Source organism: Tinamus guttatus, unplaced genomic scaffold (assembly GCF_059628265.1).
Source record: "Tinamus guttatus ecotype Peru unplaced genomic scaffold, ASM5962826v1 Tinamus_guttatus_pri_ptg000249l, whole genome shotgun sequence".
Taxonomy (NCBI): Eukaryota; Metazoa; Chordata; class Aves; order Tinamiformes; family Tinamidae; genus Tinamus; species Tinamus guttatus.
In genome coordinates this window covers 2,419,970-2,444,451 of record NW_028288783.1, presented here as the reverse complement: position 1 = coordinate 2,444,451, position 24,482 = coordinate 2,419,970, and the positions used below count along the sequence as shown (strand labels likewise).

Genomic DNA, 24,482 nt, shown 5'->3' with positions numbered 1-24,482 from the left:
TGACTTATGTGTGGTGTGCTGTGTTTCCAACAAATGTGCTACGTGTAGTTAGTATTTTTATGTATGTTCAAACTATTTGGAACACATTCAGTGGATCTAGTGTGTCTCACGTACTACCCACGTGGATTTTCCTCTGCACATTTGCAGTAGCTGCTTTTCCAGATACCCAGGAGTGTAACTAGTACTTACTAAAAACTCCCAATTCAGCTCTCTCTAGTTGGTGTTTTTTATAGTACAGTTTTGTCTGCAGAATTCATCGTTGGAGATTGCCAAATACTGATTGTCAGGATTGAGGGTCTCGGTAAGCATAGGTGTCCTCAAGTCCTGCTGATTAGTTACTGAATAGATGGGCTCCTTTCCTGATTCTTTATCATCCTGGTAGCCCTTCTGTGGCCCTGCTCCGGTAGCTTCATGTCTCTGTTGTACTGAAGAGCTCAGCATTGGACACAGCACTTCAGATATGGCCTCATCAGAGCTGAGTAGAGGGGAAGGATCCCCTACCTCAACTAGATCATTAGCTGCCTTAGCCACAGGGGTACATTGCCCTGTCATAGTCAACTCTTCACCAGGCCCCCCAGGTTCTTCTCTGTATAGCTGTTTTCCAGCAGGCCAGCACCCAGCATTGGTGCCTATTGCTTTCTACATGCAGGTCTCTGCACTTCCCATTATTGAACTTCAAGAGGTTTCTCTGTGACCATTTCATTAGCCTGTTGAGGTGTGTCCATTGGGGTGTACTGGCCACTTCTCCCTTTCATGTATCATCTGTAGGCTTGTGGAGGATGCAGTCTGTTCTATCATATAGGTCATTAATGAAGATGATAACAGAGCTGGACCCGATATTAACCCCCGGGGTGCACTGTTAGTTTACTGGTCTCTAACTGGAATTCATGCCACTGATCACAAGCCTCTCAGCTCAGCCATTCAGCCAGTTTTCAATCCACCTCATTCTGCTTGTCTAGCCCTTCATCAGCTTCCCCATGAGGATATTATGGAAGACAGTGTCCAAAGCCTTACTGAAGTCACAGTATATAACACCCACTGCTATGCGCTCATCTCCCACATAAATCATTTCACTGTAGAAGGCTATGGGGTTGGTTATGCACGTGAATCTGTGCTGACTACTCCTAGTCACATTCTTGTTGTTCAGGTGCTTGGAAATGGTTTCCAGGATTAGCTGCTCCATCACCTTCCTGGGTATCAAGGTGAGGCTGACTGGCCTGCAGCTCCCTGGGTCCTGCTTTTTGCTTCTTTTGAAGACTGGAGTGGCAGGATTGGAGGGATTGGATTGCTTTCTTCAGGTACTTCTTGCAATCACTATGACCTTTCAAATCCAAACCTTCCAACCTTTTAAAAAACCTTTGAAACATTTTAATTGACATACGTGGGACTTATGTTTCATTTGAATAGTTTGTCCTGACCTGATCTCTCACAAAAATCAATGCCCTGTTTAAGCCAGCGAGGAACTTAAGGGCATGCCCATGCCTATCCTACTGTAAGCAAAGAGAAACTCATGAGAGAGTGGAATCAGTGGCACTAAAGTGTGTTCTGGAGCAGGTGCATAAACACTTTAATTGCTCTTTTTTTTTGTGAGCTAAGAACAAATCCTCTAAGAATTGTAGTTTAAGTACCAAATGGTCATCAGACTTCTGCTCCTTTCTCATTCTCTTCAGTCTCTGCAGATGCTTCAGTAGCTTCAGATGCTGCAAGGATGGTAAGGTCACATGTCTGCTAAGGAAGGACATCTTTGGCAGACGTTCTTCAGCATAGAGACCTCGCTGTCTTCTGGATGATGTTCAACAATGCATCATTCAAGATGATGTCAGTACGAAGCTTGCAAGAACAAATACATTGTGTTGAGGAAAGTTTTGCTGGTATAGTTTTGTCTATTAATACAGCTTGAGGAGATGTTGTCCTGCATAGGAAATATCCATCCTGTCGAAAACAGCTGTTGTCTGGCGTTTAGAAGCAGGTTTATGTGAAGAGGGATCACTGTTGCAATTCTTTAAACACATCTTGAAACCTGTAGATTGTCTGGCAGATAGTTGGTCTACCAGACTAAATGATTTCATGAACCAAAAAGAGAGAACAGTTGTTAAACCTTTCCTACATGAGCTGCTTAATGATTGTTTGGAACATACTCTACTTTTGTTGTGTAGCTGTTCAGTGTTTAATGAATGACCATTTCGTTATTTTAGTATTCTGAGTTTATAGTGGTAGGACAGGATAAAAATGAGATACTTTTGAATATACGTATCTAACTTTCTTCCATTTGCAGGTATATTTCAGGGTTCAAGGAGCTCTTAGAAATTCCGCTAAAGAGTTGTGTAAAGTTTTAAGGAGTAAATGGAGATAAGATCTGTAAAAGACCTTATTATATTTTTCATAATACTCATGAGGATACAATGTCTTGCAGGAAGTCTTCTCTCTACTGAGTTAGGTAAAGCGTTTATTAACAATTCTGTTAGGTAAAGCATTTATTAACAATCATAACACAGAGTGATTCCTAGTCATCTTAAGTGAGTTCTTCTAAAAGTCTTAAATTAATCTGTGAAAAGTTTTATGGAAATTTTCTATCTGTATATTGGTAATTCACAACAATTTATTATTATTTGAGTTCTCAGGTCAAGAAGATATTTTTCTCATTGGATGATTTTTTAAAATTTTGGATATTTATGAACCTTCAAGGCTACTGCCTGCAAGAAAATTTGCAGTCTGAATGAACTTGAAAGAACAGGAAAAGTTACATAAATACAGAAGTTGCTGACAATTAATCAAATTTGATCAGTGCTGATACATTACAACAGGATGTGGTACTGGGAAATTTATATGCCTATATCTGCTCTTTCAAGTATGCATTTCCCGAGCAGATAGTTTAAAAATAGAAACATAATTTATTTCTGACTTTGTTTATTCATATGAGAAAACTGTAAGAAATTTGATTAAATCATATTTCAGATTGTTTTTCTTTTTTTTTACAGAGACAACAAGTTAATTGATAATTGCCTCAAAGGTGTGCCTTGTTTAATGCCTCGTTACATTTTCAAGGCTCACATGCTTTTCTGTAGTGAAGGAAACTTAATTAAAAAAATAACCAAATAAAATAATTTTTCAAATATGAAGAAATGCATTTCCTTTTTTTGAAACTTAATAACTGACTGTTAAAGGATTAAGAGAATAAACTCACTGTACTTTGAATTTGTTATGCCTTTTCTCACCATATGCCTTATTTCTGTCAGTGTAATAGGATCAAGATTTAAATTAGTGAAATGTCAGCTTAAGATAGGTAATTAAAATTAAATTAGAAAAAAAAAAACTTCGGAAATATCAATTGCTGTTCTAGGTCTGTCAGAAAGGTTACTCTTCTATCTTTAGCTGGAATTTATTTGCTAAGTGAAGGATTATTCTTCTTCCTTTATTGCCTCTTTCAATCTAGGTAGAGACCGTTCATCAGCTTGAACTGCATTCAAGCATAGTTGCCATTTGGACTTTCAGGGGCTGTTGCACATCCTTGGCCAGGCCAGAATTGTCTCACTAGCACCTGTCAGAATCCAGGCAGGTTGGTGACATGAGTTTTAGTGAAGGATTGACATCAGCTATTACTAATTCACTTTTTAATAGATCTTCAGATCTATTCCCTTTCTCCCTTTCCAATGTGATTGTGCAAACGTTTTCGGGGCAGTGTTTCAGGCTATGCCAGCATCTTGACAGGTGAGATGATAACATGAATTGAAACTTTCTTTATGCAGTGGTAGTTTGAGATTGCCATAATTTTACTTTTCCATTTTGTGATTTGCAGTCCCAGGGTTAAGCAAATTCTGTGTTTGAATAGCAGATGTGGCATGCAGATGTTTGAAGGGCACTGCATCCTGAAAATTCCATAGACAAATGTTTGCTGCCTTCATTTTGGCCACTATTTTCTTTAAATGTTTATGAGAAGGTTATAGTCAGGGTGACACTGATGTGTAACTGAGCACGTCTCATATTTCCTTTCTTCGGCAGTGCGGAAGCACTGTGGAAATGTAATTCGCTGCTACTATTTTACACATGCTTATGAGAAGATGTCACCTGCTACTGTACGAGGCCAAACTAGCAGTGTCAGCGCTTCGAGTAGCATATAAGTAGAAAAAATATAGTAACTATATGACGGGCTGAAGCAAATGTCACCTGCTTTTTCTGGTGAGTAGGCAGGAGCATATTGTTGATTCAACAATATAAATACCAGTAATGGAGTTGTGAAAAACATAGTCTACCTTTTCTATACACCTCTTCTGTTCCCCCTTACGTTTTCTAAAACACATATCCGGATAAAATCTGGCTCGATCAGCACATGTATTATTACTCATCTTTGTCCGTATGCATTTAAGGATGGAACTCCCTAAGATCTTAAGGCTTAGAGGAAACAAAGACATTATTAGATGAGTACTTGTCTGTCCAGTGGGAAGCTGGTTTTGACAGGACAGTGCTCTTTGAGCCAAAAGCAAGAATGTGGAAAAAGATTGTTTTAGGAATTTCAGAACTGTTACCCATCTTGTGAGGTTACCAGACTTCACACTGAACGGCCACACTGGATGGCATGTAAGGTCCACATGGCCAGTATCCCTTCTCTGAAAGTGGCCAGTAGAGTAGTGGAAATTACTTGACAAAGACTATCAGAAATAGCAAATGTGGTTTCAGCTGTGTGGCTCTTCTGGCAGTCAGCTGAGGGTCTTGCGGTCAGTATTTTAAGGACAGTGCACTGTCTGCGCTGTCACTGGTGCAGTGCTGAGGAAAGGAACGTTTCCATTAACAGAGTATCTGTTGTTTGTTTGGCTTGATACTGTTATCTAGTAAGTCATTTCCAATATATAGGTGCTTTCTGGCTACTTAGCTAGCTAGTTTGGTATCACAGAAGAGGAAGTCTGGTGGTTGTCAGGCTGTGTTAAGTAGGCAGGGTAATTCCATTACTTATTATAAGAGTTATTTTTTTTTTTCAGTTGCCTCTTCCACTGACCTTGCTCAGCAGCATTCAGCCAATCAGCAGCTACTGAAATACTTTCAGGGTGCAACACCCGCTGCAGTAGTGCCTGGTGTGTGTAGATCCAGTTGTGGATAGTAGATGCACACCCTACATTAAATGAAAGCACAGTGAAAAAGCTGCTTCCTCTGCTGGCATGTGATTGTCATGATAATGTGCTCCATGATGTCCCAGAATTCCTCCCACTTCTCTGTGAAAAGATTTTATCTTATTTTTATGTGTGTTTTTGACCATTTTATCAAGGTTCAGAAGGTGAATATATGAAGATGTCACCTGCAGGTAGCCACGTAATCATGCTGGGCTCGTAGCTGTGCTTAGGAATGAAGACTACTAGATGCCCATTCTACTTGCTGTTTGCATCTGGCTCTTGGTGGCCCCAGGTGCTACAAGAGCAGTTGAGCTGGCCCCAATTGGCAGGTGAATGGGCTGCTGTACCCAGTCTGTGGTTGGAGACTTGGACAACTTTGTGATTTGGAGTCTATGGAAGATATTAGCCTCCATGACATTTGTGATGCCTAAGCAAAGATAAACTGCAGATCTATTTGATGTGAGGCATCTGACAGCAAGTTATTTCATAAAGCATTGACTAGTAAGTCCCAGTAAGGCCTCCTCCACCAAAGTAAGAATCTCTTACAAACATAAAATGAATCTATGTTTTTGAGTAAGAAATTCCAGTGAAGCTTCACTTCAATATTGACAGTCCCTTAGTATCTAATCACTTTTATTGACACCTCCTATCTGCGTCATCATTGTTTAAATTTTAAATGACCCTTATAATCAATTAGTATAGCTGTACTCTGCCAGCCTTTTGTGTAGAAGTAATTTTAGTGTGCATATTTTTGTGACCCTGGGTTAGCTGATGACCAGATTTTCATATCCCCAGATGTTCACAGTAAGATTTCTTTCCTTAGAAAATCTATTTTGCTCTGTATGCCTGGGAGCTTACTGTGGCTGTGGTCCATCACAATGATATACAATGAGCAATTAAAGAAGATGGACACAACTCTGGGCCTTGGAAACCTTGAATCTGATGGAGCTTTTTGAGCTGTTTCAGCCAATAAATGAACTACCAGTCGTAAGAAACCCTCCTGATTCGTTTGATAAAAACAGAGCTCTACAGAGACTTCCTCCTGTTTCTTGGAAGGTCTTTCAGGTAGCCAGTTACCTAGAATCATTCCTGTAGTGAGGAAACAGTTGGCTCAGTTACTGTTGAATGCAAGATGGAGCTATTCTGAAATGTAAAAATGGCATTTAACATAACTGTTGTGGCTTTCTTGGTGAACTGAAGCATATTGCTGGGTGAGATAGGTTAATGCAGTTGCCTCGAGGCTACCAGCAGATAATCTGGCTTGTTAATTCAGTGGGAATGAAACTGTAGAAGTTAACATACTTAATGTCCGCAAAGAAAAGGCGTTCACTGAAATTAATTTTACTATTATTTACTATTATTTACTTATTATTTACTATTTACTATCATTTTATAAAATTCAATAGGCTCTTGATAATATTTATATGTATCTTGTTACCAGCTCTTCCATGTTGCCTACATCCTTATCAAGTTTGCAAATTCTCCTCGCCCAGATCTCTGGATCTTAGAAAGATCAGTGGATTTTGGAAGAAGTTACACTCCCTGGCAGTATTTTGCTCGTGAGTATCTACTCTTGTTTCACTCCGTTTTATAGACAGGTTCTTTAATTATTTGCATAGTAACAGGAAAATCAGCCCACGGGTCTCACTGAAGATTTCAAGTGTAGCTAAGATAACTAATGTCAAGTATATTTCTCCTACCTGTTTTGCTTATCCGCAATAAATTAATGTCAAGAGCGTAACTGAAAATGGTATTTTGACGTATTTTGCAAAAATTTTCCATCTTTTTTGTTTGTTTTTATTTTGTTCTCTTAATATATCAGAGCTGCAATGTTATGCATCCTAGTGGAGCCTAAGCTTATTTACAAAAATCAGAGTGAGATATAAGCACGGCACCTTCGAACACATGTAGTTTCTTTTAGGGCTAATAATGGAAAGATGGTGCAGTGCCTTTTTAGGGCTAATAATGTAAAGATGGTGCAGTGCCTTGTCAGGATGAGGGAAAAAAAAGTTTGTTGTTAGTATTTTCCGTTTTTCTGCAGTAATATTTGTGTATTCCTGCACTGAGTGAAGCAATGACTGCTATCATCTACGAAGGGGGAGAATTTACTTGAAAGCACATGCAGGATATCTTTCGTAATTTAAGTTAGAACAATAACGTATGTTTTCACATATAAAAATAGTTTCAATCTTACCTGACTAGACTCCAAAGCAGATTGCTTGGAACGTTTTGGAAAGGAAGCTAATGTTCCTGTGAGGAGGGACGGTGATGTCCTTTGCACTACAGAGTATTCTCGCATTGTGCCTCTCGAAAACGGAGAGGTAAGTGTTTTTCGAGAACGAATGTGTGATGTTGAAAGCAAACAGCATTACTTTTGGAACTCTGCTCTTTCAATAAGTACCTAAAAATGAAGTTAATTTTCAGTTGTGATTGACTGAAACTACTTTAATTAATCAATAGTGAGGCACTTAAGTATGGGATAAGATTTTTGATGACTCCTCCCAACTTACCCTATTCCCTGTGAGGGTGGGGACTTCTCAGAGCCACCTGTGTAGATTTTTGTTATTATTTATACACCTGACTTTAGACATGTGCATTTGAACCTATTTGACCACATTTCTGCATTTGGCCACATTTTCTGAACGGTTCCAATATACATAATATAACTTATTGCATAAGAATTCCTCATAGGCGTAAAGAGTATAGAAACAGATATCTAGCATTCAAGACAAAATAACTGTAAGAAAATACATTAAAAATGATACTTGTTTATAATGTAACACACATGTTCGGAAAAGTGCTTCTCTGATGTTAGCATTTGTTCCTTCCTAGGCAGAAACTTGTTTTATGTTATTTGAACAAATATTAAACTAGTGATCATACTTGTCTCTCTTGGTGTCATTCTCTTTTTACTTCTGATTAAACTAGAATACAGACCTGATCTTCTTCAGAGTTCCTCAGAGTTTTGAGGTTTCTAAAGTTGTGATTTAAAATTAAAGTAAAAATTCCCTTCCAACTTTAAGAATTCTATGATTCTATGACACCAGCAATGATTTTCTACAGATTTTATTATTAAAAACATATTATTAGGACAATTTTACAGAAATGTTGGTAGACAATTTCTACTTTCATTTTAAAGTTGGAAGGGAGCTCTAGAGATCATCTAGTCCAACCCCCCTGCACACGCAGGATCACCTAGAGCACGTGACACAGGACTGTGTCCAAGCAGGTTTTGAAGATCTCCAGAGAAGGAGACTCCACAACCTCTCTGGGCAGCCTGTTCCAGTGCTCTGTCACCCTCACTGTCAAGAATTTTTTCCTTAAGTTCCTGTGGAACTTTTGATGTTTCAGTTTGTGGCCATTACCTCTAGTTTGTGGCCATTACCTCATCCCCTATTAGATGCTGTATCTCTTTTCTTAAAGAAAGGTACTTTAATTAGGTGTCACCAGTCCTCTGTTACCTTCTTACAGTTTATAGGAGCAATTTGGACGTGGAAATCTGTTATTTCATCAGTTCTAAATAGGTGGAAGTCCCTTGCTCACTTGTGTACATGCATACTGGATTGTTAATTTAACAGATTCATGACTGTTAGACTGCAGACATCAATGTCTTTAAAAAATAAAATATACTGGAGCACTTGTTTTGAATGTCATATAAGCCTGTTTTCATGTGAAGGGATTTTCTAAAGTAACACTGTGTACTTTCTTCCAGAAGACCATTAATGCACTCCCAGGCATTGGACCTGGTTAACAATAATATTTTCCAGGAATGTTTGTGCCTTAACCCAAAAATAACTGTGCTTTGGGAAGGAGCCAAAATCTCTTGTTTTTACTCAAGCAAAATTCCCATTGACACGATCAACTTTTAGTGTTGCTGTTTGTGACTATTATTATTGTTATTTCCTATTAAAAAGTATGGATTTTTTTTGTGCATCCTACCCACTCTTTTCAAGACAGAGAGAGGCACTCGGTTTTGAATGCATGATACAGGTAATGAGAATTCAACAGGGTTCAAGACTAGTGACTATTTTTACTGATGTCCTGATTTTAGTACGAAAAGTGTAGTTGTTACTGTAGATATGCTGAGGAGGAACACCCAATTTTTGGATTCTTTTAGTAGTCAGACTTTGGGCTCTGTGCCTACTGCTGATACCTGCAGCTGATATGTTTTAACAAATACGTGTTTACTGTTTTGATAGATTGTAGTATCCTTGATAAATGGCCGTCCAGGAGCAAAAAACTTCACTTTCTCCCCTACTCTTAGAGAATTCACAAAAGCGACAAACATCCGCCTTCATTTTCTCAGAACCAACACACTCCTCGGACACTTGATATCAAAAGCTCAACGAGACCCCACTGTAACCCGCAGGGTAAGTACTCTTTTCACAGGGAGAGATTCCACAGTTTTATTCAGCCCCTCAGAGAGCATAAAATAAACCGAACTTCTTTAGGTTGCAAACATCGTAACAATCAAAATCCCCATATTTTCTCCTGCTTGTCCTGCTTGTGATGAAAAGGTAATTGGAACAGCACAAAGTTTGAAGAGCAAGTAATGATTTTGTAACAGATGCTCTTTTCCCTATCTAACAAACCTTTTGCAGATAGTGAAAGGAGTTGGGAGCATCATGGAAACTATAAGGAGCCAAAGTGGAGGTTATCTTGCTCCTTAGTTCTGTATAAGATAGTTTAGATTTTGCCAGCTTTATTTTACACTGCTCTATCTTATCTACTAAAAGAAAGATTTTCAGAAATTGTACTTGAGTTTCTGAAGGAACAGTGAATGAAAGCGTATGCTGGAAAGGTGCTGTCTGACCACACATCGTTGGAGATGCATGGAATTTTCTTGGAGATTTGGGGCAAATCTCCAAGACAAGGAAAGACAAAATCTCACTTCCATTCAGTGGGAAATATATATGAAATTTATAAGGAAAATACAAGGAAATTCAGACCCCTCAAGGGAACACTGCACAGAATTAAATATACTTAAACTGATTGCAGATTTCATACTTTATTGTTATATTTAAAATTAAGGTTCAGTAACAATTGGAGGAAATGCTGGGCTGAGGCACTGCGCAAATATATGTGGCTTCTTTATAAGAAATTGTGAAACTATGCCAGTTATTTGACAGCATTAATTACCTTTGTTGTCTTAAGTGCATTTTAAGTAGTTGCTTACAGGCAGACGTAATTGAGTATTTAGGTTACCTGGCAAGCTTAAGTGTAGGGAACTTTTTATGTTATTGTGGCCATGGGATCTAGCATAGATAAATAAAAGATCCACTGTTTTATTAAATTGTTTGAAGAAAGACCACAAGTATTCATTAGAGAGACCTTCAGAGTCTAGGAAAAAAGGTTAATATTCTGAAGGAGAGTCTGTGCATTTAACTTATAGAAACAACTGAAAACCAGACCTGTCTCTTCTCCTGTCCAAGAAACTGCCTGGCTTCCCGTTAATGTTTTGAGTTTATGACACTCTGAATTATCTAGGCTATGTTTTATGTCTAAACTGTGGAAATTTGGCCTATTAACTAGTTTTGGTCTTTTGCTAATTTGACTTTCTACTGACCTGTAACAGTACAACAGCTATTAGTAGTGCAGCATAGTTGTACAGAGCTTTAACAGAATAGAGGCTGCATTGTGAGGACCCTTAGCCTAGAGCAAACACTGTCAAATATGCTGCAGAGAGGCACAGTGATCATTTCTTGCTATGCCGAAAACACTGTAAATGTAGGTTTTGTTAAGAGTTTGGAAGCAATAAGCAAAATTAGAAATTAACATGTATATTTACATAGAGATAATTCAAAATACAGACTGTATTTCCTAGTCCATATGTCCAACCTACCAGTCTTTGGATGCCTCTGGCAAAGTTCTTTACAGCAGCCAAAGAGAGCTAGGAGCAAAATCTCTCAGTCTTGGAGAAGCTTCTCTTTTGTGCCTGCCAACTCCTGCTATATCCAGAGAGTAGGTGTATAGACCACCTAGAGGCCTATAATGTGAACAGAGTGAGCATAGTTGGAGAGGTAACTGCAAAATTTTATCTTTGTTCTCCTCATCCTCCAGTGGCATTAAAAATAAATCTACCCCTTTATTGCTGGAGGTACACACTGATCAGGACTTAGCAGCGCTCTAGGTGTCTCCTTTCTTGGGTCTCTAAACTGATGCGCTAGGGAAACAACTTCAGAGCTACCAAAAAAGATGCAGAAGTTACTATTGAAATGTTTATGCTGGTGATGTTGACATTGAGTCCAAGTGATTACATTTTTATGTCCTATTGCCCAGATACCTGCAAGCCATGAGGATGAGATACAGAGTATTTCAACTTCAGATCATAAATTTAGATCCACTGTGAGTCATGACAGATTTTGTCTGATTTGGTAATCTCAGTCTATATCCAGTGATCATGACTCACTGAATGGGAAAACGGCACTGCCCCCACCAGCTTGTCCTGTTTGTTACAGTCTGTTGAAGTGTGACCACTTTATGTCTGTGTGGGTTCATGTCTTCAAGTTGGTCTGGAATGGCTTTGAGCTTAGGTGCCAGTAGCTGCGTAGCTACTTGGGAACAGGCAGAAGGCAGGATAGAGCGGGAGCTGCACAAGCCTGCGGACGTGTTCTGCTCTCATCAGGTGCCCCATGTGCCTTGGCTTTGATTTGATGGAATTAATACTGAAATGCAGACGTCAGTGGAGAGTTGGCACTGATTGTCTAAGGCATTTTCTAAAGCCATGCCTTTAAAATTAAGCTCGATTTAACAAGGTAGATATCTCTGATGTTGAGGCATCTGTCATCATACAAGCAAAGTAAAGATCCATATGGGCCTCTTGTTGCTTCACAGTATTACTACAGTATAAAGGACATCAGTATTGGCGGTCGATGTGTTTGCCATGGTCATGCTGAAGTATGTGATGCAAGGAGTGCTGAAAACCAATACCAGTAAGTAAATGGGGCATCACATTAATTTAATGGTATACTTTCAAATGACCTTATTTGTTAAAGTATGACACTCTTACAGGGATTTTTGTAATATTTAAAAATGAGAATCTATTAATGATTGATATGAAAATATGTAAAGAGCTGTAATTGTGAAGTGTAAAGAGCTGTTGTTTGTGAAATATAATAATAAAAAGTCTTATACTTGAGATTTTTAAAAAACTGAAATAAGAATTTTGTAGATTGAATTGTTTGCTAAAAATCCTTGCTTCTTTCTGGAAAACTTGGATTGGTATCACATCTAAACAGCGGAAATTAGAAGGCCATCTCAAGAACAAAGCTAGTGAATTTCCTGCAGATGTAGAGAGTTATAAACAAGCTCAGCCAAGATCCAACAGCTATCGATTATTACTAGAAAATGTAAAAACAGAAACTGAAGGAACAATATCCTGTTCTCCTCTCTGGCAACAAGGTGATGCTACCTTAAAGCTGAACCGACTATTAAAATACTTCAAAGAGAAAAGCATGGCCTTTGGTACAATATCCTTAGTATTTACATGAGGAGGACAGCCATGAATTTAACAGAACTCAGACAGCCTGTATTTTTCTGCCTGAACATATTTTGTGAGCAGAACTTGGGAACACTGTTTATTTAGGACCTATGGACATCTGGCTCTAACCAGCATTTGGTTAGAACAATAATTGCAAAAGCAGATATTCTATAAGTGTAATAAATATGACATATTTTTACAATTATCTTTTCATGTCTTTGTGTGAGAAGTGCTTTCATTCTTGTCACATACATGAGCATTTAGCAAACATCAGATGTGAAAAATGTAATTTTTTTGGCAATATGATTTGGCAGTAGCGGTATATTCATTTCATAGAATGAATATATTATGTCATTCTAACTTCAGTTACAAATATCGCTTTCTGTGAATGATCTTGAGTTAAAATAGGTTGACAACTGGTTATACACTTAACTGAAATATATAGGAAAGTTTTTTTTCCTGCAAAGTTTATGCCCTCCATATAGATTTCGCAGGGAGTTAGATCCGCTCTGTGGATCTCTGCTATAGGAAAGTGACAGTGAATAATCACCCTACCTAAAACATACTTTAAGAGCCTAATTTAAAACAGCTGTTACTCTTACACATCATGAAACTTACCAGGATGATACAATATTTTCAGTCTTTTTTTTAAGGAAGAGTGAGTGGCTGGGTTCTTTTACCCTTTTCAGATGTCTATTCTAGAGAAAAATAAGTGAAAAAGACATAAAATCTACCACAACAGAATGGCTGTATGGACAACTGTTTTGTCCTTGGATATGAGGCTACACAGACAACAGAGCATCCCTGGAAGAGATCTTTCCAGTCGCAAAGTCTCTTTGTTAATTCTGGTATTCAGGTACAATGGATGGTAGTAAAACCTAGCCTGTAATGAGACCCTGCCCTTATAGAGGCTTTTCAGCCAAGTCAAAATAAATTTGAACTACAGTTTCTTGATCAGTAGCGTACACTGCTTTAAAAACAAGTGGACGAAGTTACAAACTTGGCTTACTAAAGACACTAATAGAAAGCATAGTGGAAAAGTGATGAGGGCATGCAAATAAAGGGAATAAATGTTCTGATTTAAAGTAGGACAACAAGTGTGACCTTGGCATGATGCTAAAATAGATTACATCTTAAATTGTTGTGCGTCGCCTTGATTCAATATCCTGGGAGAAAGTTTTATAATCTGGGCTATTACATCCAATTATAAATATTCTCTACAAGTCATTTTTGTTAATAATTTCAAAATCATGTAATTAAAGTAGTCGATCTTGAAGAATTTTAGAAAAGTTCTGAAATGTTTTAGATTTACTGTTTGGCCTCTTTACATGCAAGTTTATGTCCTTTTCATTTTACATGTAGATCTTAGATTGCAGTAAAACTGCTGGGAGAAAGGGGTGTTAAATCTAACTTCAATCAAATAAGAGGTCTTCCTTTCTCTAGATTTCAGTGTGAATGTCAGCATAATACTTGTGGGGAAACCTGCAATCACTGCTGTCCTGGATATAATCAGAAACAGTGGCAACCTGCAACAGCTGGGAACACAAATATATGTGAACGTGAGTAGCCTAAGAGATGCAACTTTGACAAGTGAGTGGGATTTACCATAGGCCACACATTCATGGAGCATAACTAACACACTGCAGATTTTAACATGTTTCTTTTTTTTTACTAAAAACTTATTTCCATACAGCAATAAGGATTAAGTGATGCAGTGAGTATTATTTATGTTTCATTTTTGTTCTCATTAAACAATGATAGTAGAAATGCTACATAAAAAAGGTGGAAGGCTTTTAGTGACACGCTGAGTCAGTGTCTCCCCCAGTCACAGATGTGTCTCTTAGCAGACTGTGCATCTCCTCAGCAGAGCAAAGGTTGTAGTTGCTTGTACAGCTTCAAAGCTTGTCCCTCTATCACCCAACATCTTCTTATTCAGGATCTAGAGAGACAGACTGTATAAATAACTAGATCAATTATGTAAATACGGCTGCTAACTCATGCCAAAGGAGGATTCTGCATTTGACTGACAGATTTTATGTATTGTCAATAGAAGGGGAGCATGTGTAGGTTTTCTTTTCTTTTTTTTTTTTTTGTCTCGTAAGGAAGGTATTTTAGAAGGCAGCCTGTGTTTTGGGAGTTAAGCGTACTTACCTGTGTAAGAGGCTGATGTAACATGTCATCTCTCCAAGAGATTCCTGAATTTACGATCTAATTACTCAGACACGGGGTCTAAAAAGCCTTACAGCAGTAGAGTGCTGCACTGGCAGCTTCCTCTTAGCTGAAGAAGGCTCTTCTGCCTTATTTGCCTTGCGCTCTCAAGCAGGTTCCCTTCTGCATTTGGAGCACTGTAGTAGCAGATTGTTTAGGGCTGACTCTACCCAAAGGTGTTTGAGCTTCACTCTGTTCTCATGCTGACAGTTGCCCCTCACTGACCTGATGTAAATGTACACAAAAGCGTTTCTGAGTTTCTGATGAGGCGTCCGAGAAAGTTCACACGTGCTCACCTTTCTGTGCTTATAGCTTAGCTAGCCCATGGACTGAATATGGCTGACAGGCCATTCTTGCATCTTCCTTCTTTTATTGAAAAAACAGTAGCATAGGGTTAAATTGAGAATACAGGCCTCTCTAGATAAGAGGGTACATGCTGCTGCACACAGGTGTTTTTTTTTTTTTTTTTATCCAGAAAACAGAGACTGTGGGGCAGATGGTGTTTTCTACCTTTGTGCATCTCTTATTCTGAGCAAACATGTTGGCAGTCTGCTGCTTTCCTTGAGTCTGCCCTAGTTTGTTTTCCTATTCTACTTTTCCTAGCATAGTAGCATAGCCACTGGGTTCAAACTCCTAATGGGGAAATCTTATTTGAAAGTCAAATAGATGTACCTGTATAATTGTTTTGAGGAATAAACCTTGCGGTAATATTTTAATCAAAAATTACAGTTTCAAGACTGAGGGGTGGAATAAACTCCAGATGATTAAAACATTTGATAGGAGGTAGGCATGTTGGGACTTTATTTCTGAAAAATATTTGAAACCCCATATGAACTCCTTTCTTTGAAGGAAACTGTTTTCTGCCAGGAAGAGAAAGACAAGGAACATAAAAAAGTTACGCTTTAAAAAAATCAGTTTATAAGCAATCTATAAAATTCTAATCCAAAGGATCTTAGTTTCTAACTACCTCCAGAAAAATACCCTTTTTAGTATAGTTTTCTCCTATCAGTTTTAGGAGTCCTGGGGAGTATTTGCCAAGGAGAGACCTCTGTCCCTGGAAGGTGGTGGTAAAGGAAGGTGGTGAGGAACCTTATTTAGCTTCCTAGAAGCCTATGATTCCTTGAGAAACAATGATCGAAAGAGATAGGTGGGAGATAACAGGGATGTGCCCAAATTTTTGCTATGAATTCTTAGTATTATATGGGTCAGCAAATGAGTCAAAGTTCTAAGAAAGTGCTTTATGAGACAGAAGGGGTTTTTATTCACCTTTAAAAAAAAAAGCCATTCCCATTCTTTTGATCAAAGCAAATAATTTCCTGACACTATTAAAAGACATTCTTGTGAGCTGTATCTCTCAGAGAATTTGGCCACAGAGACAAGAAGCTTTTATTTAGATGGTGCAGAGAAAGAAAAATGTTCACTCCTGTGCACAGACCCTCATTTTGTCCATCAGCTGGGCTGATGACAAACAGATTCTTTCCATTTTCGTTCTATTCTACCCCTCCTTCCAATTTTTTTTATTGCTGTTGTTTTCTTTGTGCCTTTTCTATCAGTGTCTTGAATTAGCATTTTTTTGTGTAATGTTTTATATTCTTAAAGAATTACATGAACGAAGAAAACAAACAAAAAGATCCAGATAGGCTACCACAACTGAGCCAGGTTACCCAATCTTGACCTATTTGAGTCCTCTCAGCAGATCAAGGGATGTGATGATAGCCCATAAATTTCCTCATCCAGGTTGTTGACAGTTCCTAGAAAGAGGCTTCCTTGTTCAGGGCTGTTCTGATGTAAATGCCTAGAGGAGATCCAGAGAATGATCCAGTGTCCCCTTCTTTTGTCTATATGGTAACGTAGCAAGGCATGGAGATTAGTTTTGCCCAGGTTATGCTCCCAGCTGAGCCAGATATTTGTGTAGAATTTGGAAGGGTAGCTTCCAATATGCTGCCCTCATCATGGTAAAAAATAGGGCCAGGGCTGTTTTGTTCTGAGTTGCTCAGGAACTGGGTACCTTCCAGAATATCCCCTGGTGCAGATGCAGGGAGCATCTTCCTCAAGCATGAAGCACAACTTCAGAAATTTTCTAGCAAGGTTTTCCTGGATTACTGGAACATTTGTAATTAAAAGCACATCTAGTATTCAGATAGTTGTGGAAGCCTTTCTTTGCTTTCTTCATTCTCTTAGAAATGTCCCTGTGGTCTCCTGCAAGGAAAGGATATCAGATCTAAAAAAAAGGAGATAAAAGCTATAGCAAAACTGCTGGCCTGCCTTTTACTTACTCTGCCTGCATACTGGTATAGTTAGTCTGTATTCAGAATTACATTTTAGATCTAGAAGATTTCAGTGAATACTGGCAGAGCTTTGCTTTGCTGAAGGGAGTGAAGATCAGAGATTAGTTTTAGCTAATACGCTGCTTGATGAGTAGGTTAGGAGATACACTAAATACAGGCCTCCAAGAAATCAGATAAATGCTTCTCTGGGTCAGTCCATCCCTTTACTCAGACTGTATTTGCAGGAACTATTCCAAATGCAGAGCTATTTTTCAGATTAATTCTTTCTGCAAACAAGGACACACACTTCGTGGGTCCTGGGATTTATATTACTATGACCCTGCCAAGGGTAGAACAGCAACAGCATTTCTGGCTTTAGATCTCCTGCCTTAAGGGTGAACTCAGCTGATATGCATACAAGGCCAGTCAATAGATGCACTTCAGATGTTTTCAGTAGGTGAACCTCCTAGGTCAGGGCATCTGTGAGTTTAATGTTGTTACTTTTATTTGGTTTAATAGAGGAGAAAAGTAAACAATGGAAACGTGCTAACCAAAAACCACACAAATTAAAATTTATTACAGCTGAAACTGTAAACAGCCATAAACTAGGAAAATCCCTGTTGCTTAACTCTATTCCTTTCCAGAGTCATTTATTATTCTTATTTTTGTTTTTGTTCGTATTCTTTATAAAAACCAGTTTCTTTCTGAATCTATAATTCTCAGGCAGTAGAGTGAACTCTTTCTTAAAATCTCTCCATTGAAAAAAAGAGCAGATGGGTAAAGATATAGTTAGGTTTATTGGTATCCTTGTACTTATGGCTGAGTATGTGTGGTTTCTGGTATAGGTCTTTTTATTCAAATGTTTGTAGCTTATCTATAATTGCTTATTTTAAATACAAAATATATGCATACAGATTCAGCTTAGAGATAATTTTGAACATGAAAAAATAGAATAAGCATTTGAACATGTTTTTGATAGTTTTAAAAACCTGGTTGAGTCCATTCTTTCGGAGTTTCCTAATTCTGCATTACCTATAAATATATAGTATTGAGATGGTAAAACTGTTGCTTCGTCTGACAAGTCTAGCAACATATGGTTTTCTTATATTTAAATGATTTTATGCTGATCCAGGTATGAGAGACCATTTGCTGATAGGCAGATATGTGTATTTGAACATACTTGAACACACATGAGTGCATGTATGTGTATAAATAATCAAAGCTTCTCTTTCACTTCTGCTATGTTACTGAATTGCACTAGTATGATGGAAGCAGACTTGAGATACTATTTTTTTCAGCCTGCAATTGCCATGGACATGCCACTGATTGCTACTATGATGCTGATGTTGATCAGCGTCAAGAAAGCTTAAACATCCAGGGGCGCTATGAAGGTGGAGGAGTCTGCATTAATTGTCAGGTAAAAAGGTGGTTTTGGCCACTATAACTTAATGGCACGTGGAGAAATGGTTACTGGAATCTCACTGTGCCTGCACTAGAAGTAAATGTGTTTATTTACTTTAGTACTTTTAGTACATGATTCTAATAAAGCCATACCATTTAACAAATAAATAACAGAAAAAAAATACTTTTTTCTGTTTTTATGGACTTTGTCATTTCCTTGCTTAACAAAGCAGAAATAAAGTTTCTCAAATTCTCTCTCAAAATCAAGAGATATTTGCTACTGTTTAATAGGAATTTCCCCAGTTGCAACTTGTGGGAGTTAACGTTTATGCCTTTACTGTGCATACCTTAGAAAACTCAGGCCCTCTGGTCTCTGTACTCCAGCTTACAATTAGGCACCTTACCCTTCCATAAACTTCACTTCTCCAAGCTAACCAAAGCCACTCCCTCAGTTTCTCTTTAAATGTTATTTGCTCCAGCCCCCTAACCATTTTAGAGACTACACCTGATTCAGTCAACATGTTCAGTCAACAGGGATATAACACTGTATGTGTTGAATATTATGCTGAATTGCATTGCTGAATATTATGTCTCTCATCAAGTAACTTTTATGCCATTCTGACTAACTGCTGTCAGGAAAGATGAGACTGGGCTCTGAGCAACTTGATCTAACCTTGGAGTTAACTTTGTTTTGGGCACAGTTGGGCCATCTGGGCATCCCATTTATTGCCATAATGTAATCTGACATTGTCCAAATGGCTGTCAGTAGAAAGTAGAAGTATCTTTGCTAACATGAGCAGAAGAAATGTTTTCTGTCTTCCAGTTGACATCTCTATGCATAACTTTGTTCAGCCAGTCTGAACCTTGCTTAGTGATAATATAAAAATAACAAAAAGGATGTTATTGTTTCTTAATTCTCCATTTTAGTTCCTTTTTTCACCTTTTGTTTTATGCTCTTTCTGTTATTTTGCACAGCATAACACAGCTGGTATTAACTGTGAGAAATGTGCAGAAGGTTACTATCGTCCATATGGTGTTTCAGTGAGTGCTCCCGATGGCTGTATACGTAAGTCCTTCTCTAGACAGTATCTTCTCATAGTGGGAAGGGTGTTTTTGTTTTTGGTTTTTTTTTTGGTCTTCTTTTTTTCTGTAATCAGAGTGTGGGACATGCCTTTCAGGGAGGAAATGTTTAAACGTGCCCAATAGATGTGTGAGAGGAGCTGCAAATGAATTTTTGTGTTTAGATCTTTTTGATCATACTCTGTCCAACATTTGTATCACATGAGCCATAAGCTTTAGAGAAACGACGGGGCAGTAGGAAGAAGTCAGCCAGAAAAGGATGCTGGGGGAATAAGATCATTGATGTTGGGTCCAGCTGCACACCCCACAGTGAACTGGTCAGAAGCCACTCATCTTCCACCCCATGACCCTGTTCCTCTTAGCTCTTTGATATATGTTGAGTCTTGGTCCCTTGAAAATTTTATTCAGTAACTCAAAAGGTCATGAAGTCTACTCCTACTTTATGCAGTGCTGAAGCTGGTGTCTGTAATAAATAATGCATTAGGATATTGTTAATGCAACATTTAAAAAAGAAGAACTGACCATGGGTACGAGATAAAGGTTAAATTCTAAACACGATGAAGAAGTTTTTGACAAGAAGGAGAAGGTTGCAGGTTGTCTGTATGTTGAGGTGAATGAGAAGGCAACAGAGAGGGAAAGCTGATGTGACGTTGGATTTTGTATGTAAGGAGGGTGGACAGAAGCTTAGCCCACACCATGGAGAAAGGTGAGAAGAAGCCACAGAAAGAGCAATTGCTGCACTGCTGTGGAGTAATTAAGTGCAACTTTCTGAATAATGAAAAATAAGCACTGTGGGAAAATACCCACAGTTTTACCCCAAAGGTATCCCTAAGGAATATCACCAAAAAAAAAGATTAATTGTTGTTGTAGGGTACTCGGAAAATGTGAAGTAGATGCAAATATTAATTCTTTAAATAATGAGACATTTGCAACTGCAAATTAAACACTATTATAATGCCACTGTGCACTGCTACAGAAGACAAATTAATTCTTTTCTATAAATTGTCTAATTGTTGATACTTACATAGCCTGCAGCTGTAACTTGGAGCATGCAGAGGGCTGTGAGGAAGGGTCTGGCCGCTGTTACTGTAAGCAGAATTTCCAGGGAGAGAGCTGTGAGCAATGTGCGGATGGATTCTATGGTTTTCCGTTTTGTATCCGTAAGTATACAAATAAAAATGTCTCTTTTCAAGTATTTTTAACATGCACTAAGGAATTAGCCATTTTCACAACACTTGACTATAATTTTGAATTCTGTTGTTTAAACATTTTGGTAAATCAGTTGTCATAATACTGAGCATAGTCTTTTTATGGTTATAGTTAGAATGTGTCTCTCAATACATCATAAATTCCAGTCCTAACAGCCTGGACATGTTGTTTAAATATGTCTCAGTGTCTTAAGGTATAACTCATTTGGACGGGGAAGCGAAATATGATTGTAGCAGAGAGAGGGGAGAAAATGGTTATGTGTTCTCTTTGAGTCTTTTTAGGATTAATGCCCCATAAATCAAGTGTGTGGACTTTTAGAGGTTTCTAACTGTGAAATACTGTGTGTGCAACATTGGAAAGATTCTCCTGGGACAGCATTAGACTCTCAGACATGCTCTCTATTTTTGCTGGACTGATGGTGGTTGCTGATAGATGGTTGAAGGAGGGGTTACAGGATTTGTTTTGGATTTGTCAATAAAATGGTTGAAAGAAAGATGTTTGTAAATCCAAAAAAAAGCCAAACACGTTACGAAAGTGATGTGACCGAGAAATGCTGACTGCTTTTGTTTATTCAAAATGGTATTGGAACCAGAGTATCTAATGCTATAGATTATTTAAAGGTTAGACTGTTAATTTAATAAGGATTTTGATAAGGATATAAAAATGAAGTATTGGAAATGCAGAAAATCTAATGCTTTCTCAGGAACAAATTAACTATGCAATAACTGGGAAGAAACTATAATACCAGATTTACTTGTTATACAGCAGCTTGTGATTACATGATTGGATTCTAAAAACGCATCACTGGGAGTGTTTTGTGCCCTCAGGAGAACTGTGTTTCTGATAGTCAGTAAAGACATATCGTTTGAGGCAGTATTTACAGTCTGATTTACCACTGTGATGTTTCAATTTTACCTCGCTTTTGCACCATTAGAAAAGTGATACCATTATAAAACCAAAAGAATGAAGAGGGAAAGCAATAGAAAACATGGGAAAAAGCAGTGTAAACAAACAAATATTGTTCCTAATTCAATGTCTGCAATAGAATAAATAACATTCTGTGCAATGCATTCTAGATTATCACAGCTCACTTCACCTTTTGCTCATAACCCAATGTTTTAAAGTATGTTCTGCGCAGATAGACCTTGATCAAATGCCTCTGGAGTTTGTGGCACATCAAATTTGGGTCAGGATCACAGTCCTGCCTTAAATAAGGGAAGGTTTTTTTGGATGTCTTTCCCATTCCTAATGCAGAGGGATTCTCAGAAATACTCCCAAAATGTAAGCTACGCATCCTGAATTCTAGCACTTGAGGTAGCAAATGATAGGGCCAAATAGCAGGAGAAGAACCTTGAACTGGAAGCAGGAGCCAAGAAATAAATGCAGAGCTCCCAAGATAATGCTGTGTAGCACGAGAAGGCTCTCTGCACCAAGCAGTAGGCAGCAGGGAAGCAAACTGGCAGCATTTCCCAGGAATGTTTGGCCCTTCATAATGTTCTTTGAGAAGGGATGTTTGAATTTCAGTTGGAAATCAAAAGTAAAAAGTTTATTTTGCTGTTCCTAACTAAAACTAAACTGAAGTTGGTTACTACAGTCAGATGATTATAATTCTTTTTGTGTCGACAGCATACAACTGATCTTTAGAGAAATAAAATCTATTGTCTGTTTCAAGTATACTTTGATTCTTCTTTTGTTCTAAAGGTATTCCTTTTACTTCTCCAAATCCAAGTGATGCTGTGGCTGGTGACATAATAGGCAAGTTCTTTTTCCTTTTTTTCCCTCTTTCACTTTTTCTTTGTTTCACTGTTTTTCTACTGTTTCAATGATGTTTAGTCTTTCATGTAGATTTATGTTGTAATTTTGCCAGTATTGATATTTATCTTTCAGAGAGGCTTCGTTCTTACCAGAAGTTAATCGTATAGTCATGTTAATACTAAGCAAATTAGTGAGCTGCTTCCAGAAAGAGTTATGGATCGAAAGAGGCTTGGCCAGCCTCCGGCACACATCTGCAGAAGCAGCTGACCAGCTTGTTTGTTCCTCTTACAAGCAAATCCATCAAGACTTGCTGACATGTACAACTTGTCGGCAGCTTCACAGTGTAAATCTCTTCCTTAAGGTTAACTGCTCTCTCTTTCTGAATTGTCCTCTTATACCTGGCAAGTTGTACATTGCCCCTTGCAAAGAATTACTTTGATTTTTAAAAAATATTTGTTATTTAGTCCACTACAAAGCTGTCTGAAATCCGTAAAGATTGTCTCTGGGTTTACATTTAAGTATATATTATTATACTGCAGAATGGAGCCAGCATTGCAGCTAGACCTTAATTAAATACGTATTTGTAATGCAATTTGGGGCTAATAGGCTTAAAAAAATGTAGCAACCTTTGTTAGCTATTAAAATCAACATTATTCTCTGTGCTGTCTATTAGATTTCATGGAATTGGAATTTATGTTGGTTTTTGAAAAGGTATTTTCTTCTCTTAATGGAGCAAACTCTTAAACATACACAGCGCTAATAGATTTACAAGTCCTCACAGTTTTCTTGAAGTTGTCTGCAGTTGCCGTTACATCCCACAAAATCTTACTGCCTTATAACTAATTATATTCTCCTTGTAGGGTGTCAAAAATGATTGCCCTGGCGGGCCTCTGTGTATCCTCTTCTCCCACATGTCTGCAGATCAAACGATATTAAATGTGTTTGAACTTTTCACATGGAAAACTGAAAAGAGATAGGAGAGCTTAAAGGAGCAGGCAAAAACAAGCTGTAAAAGCTGAAAAAAGGAAAAGTTGAAAACACAGGCAAAGGAATCACTCCTCACGGATGACGTACACAACTTGTTCTGTTAAAATAAGCTGCCATTGGTTTAAATTTAAATTAATGTGGCTGGCTGCAAACTGTGGTGGAAGATGAGCAGGCTAGCCTTCTGCTCCTGTTTGGAGTTCCAGTTTTTATGAGAGAGGTCGATCTTTTTGGCTGCCACAGCTAAATTTGACCTCCCTCGTCTTGCCTTGTTGAAATGAATAGAAGATTTATTCAATGGGATATCATTATGAAGCCCTTAAACTAATCACTCCCATTCAAATGAAGAGAGGATGTATATAGATTCAGCCAGAGGTTGTTTCCAGTGTAGATGATGTTTTTGGAAGCTTCCATATTTGTATCTTTCCTAGTAACTTCAAAGCAAGTCCTCAAACCTTTGAAATACACAGAAAAGTCAGGTATCCTGGGCTGCTGAGAGAGAAGGATTGAAAGGGGAAATCGGGAATATCAAAAGGGAATGGAAAGACAATGCTTAAATAGCATCTGTTTTATATTTGTCAGTCATCCTGGGTGGGAGAATCGAGCTGAGTGAAATTTCTCCACCTTTCATCTCCTGTGGTCCCATAAAAGTCAAGAAATCAGCTGATCTTGGGCTGTGACCTGTGACAGCTGGCATCTCCAGACAGGCACCCATTCATGTGCATTTAAACTTTAGGCATCATATGAGTGACACAGGGCATCTTATTTGTGTTTGAGCCATGAGCCTAGTAACTCCATGACCAGCACCCCTCCAGCTCTTCGTTACAGAGTGCCAGTGTGCTCTGTATCTGTCACATGCTGATTCCTGCACCACGCAGCTTGTTGCCCCACAGGACCCATGCAGATGAGCAACTTTTACCTTGGGCATTGTTTACCACACTGCTTTACTAGTAAGCTTCTTGTTGGCCTCTAGACTCAGTCTAGCTTTGCGGATGC

At 38.2% G+C, this 24,482-nt stretch overlaps 1 protein-coding gene across 1 annotated transcript in view; it reads left to right on the top strand.

The window, feature by feature from the left end:
• LAMA3 (laminin subunit alpha 3) overlaps positions 1 to 24,482 on the top strand; it is a 110,975-nt gene that overhangs the window by 12,136 nt on the left and 74,357 nt on the right. The window contains 9 exon segments of the mRNA XM_088526686.1: positions 6,544 to 6,661; positions 7,305 to 7,423; positions 9,302 to 9,472; positions 11,937 to 12,034; positions 14,026 to 14,141; positions 18,356 to 18,474; positions 19,434 to 19,524; positions 20,567 to 20,698; positions 22,449 to 22,502. Of these exon segments, the coding sequence (XP_088382812.1) occupies positions 6,544 to 6,661; positions 7,305 to 7,423; positions 9,302 to 9,472; positions 11,937 to 12,034; positions 14,026 to 14,141; positions 18,356 to 18,474; positions 19,434 to 19,524; positions 20,567 to 20,698; positions 22,449 to 22,502 (1,018 nt within the window).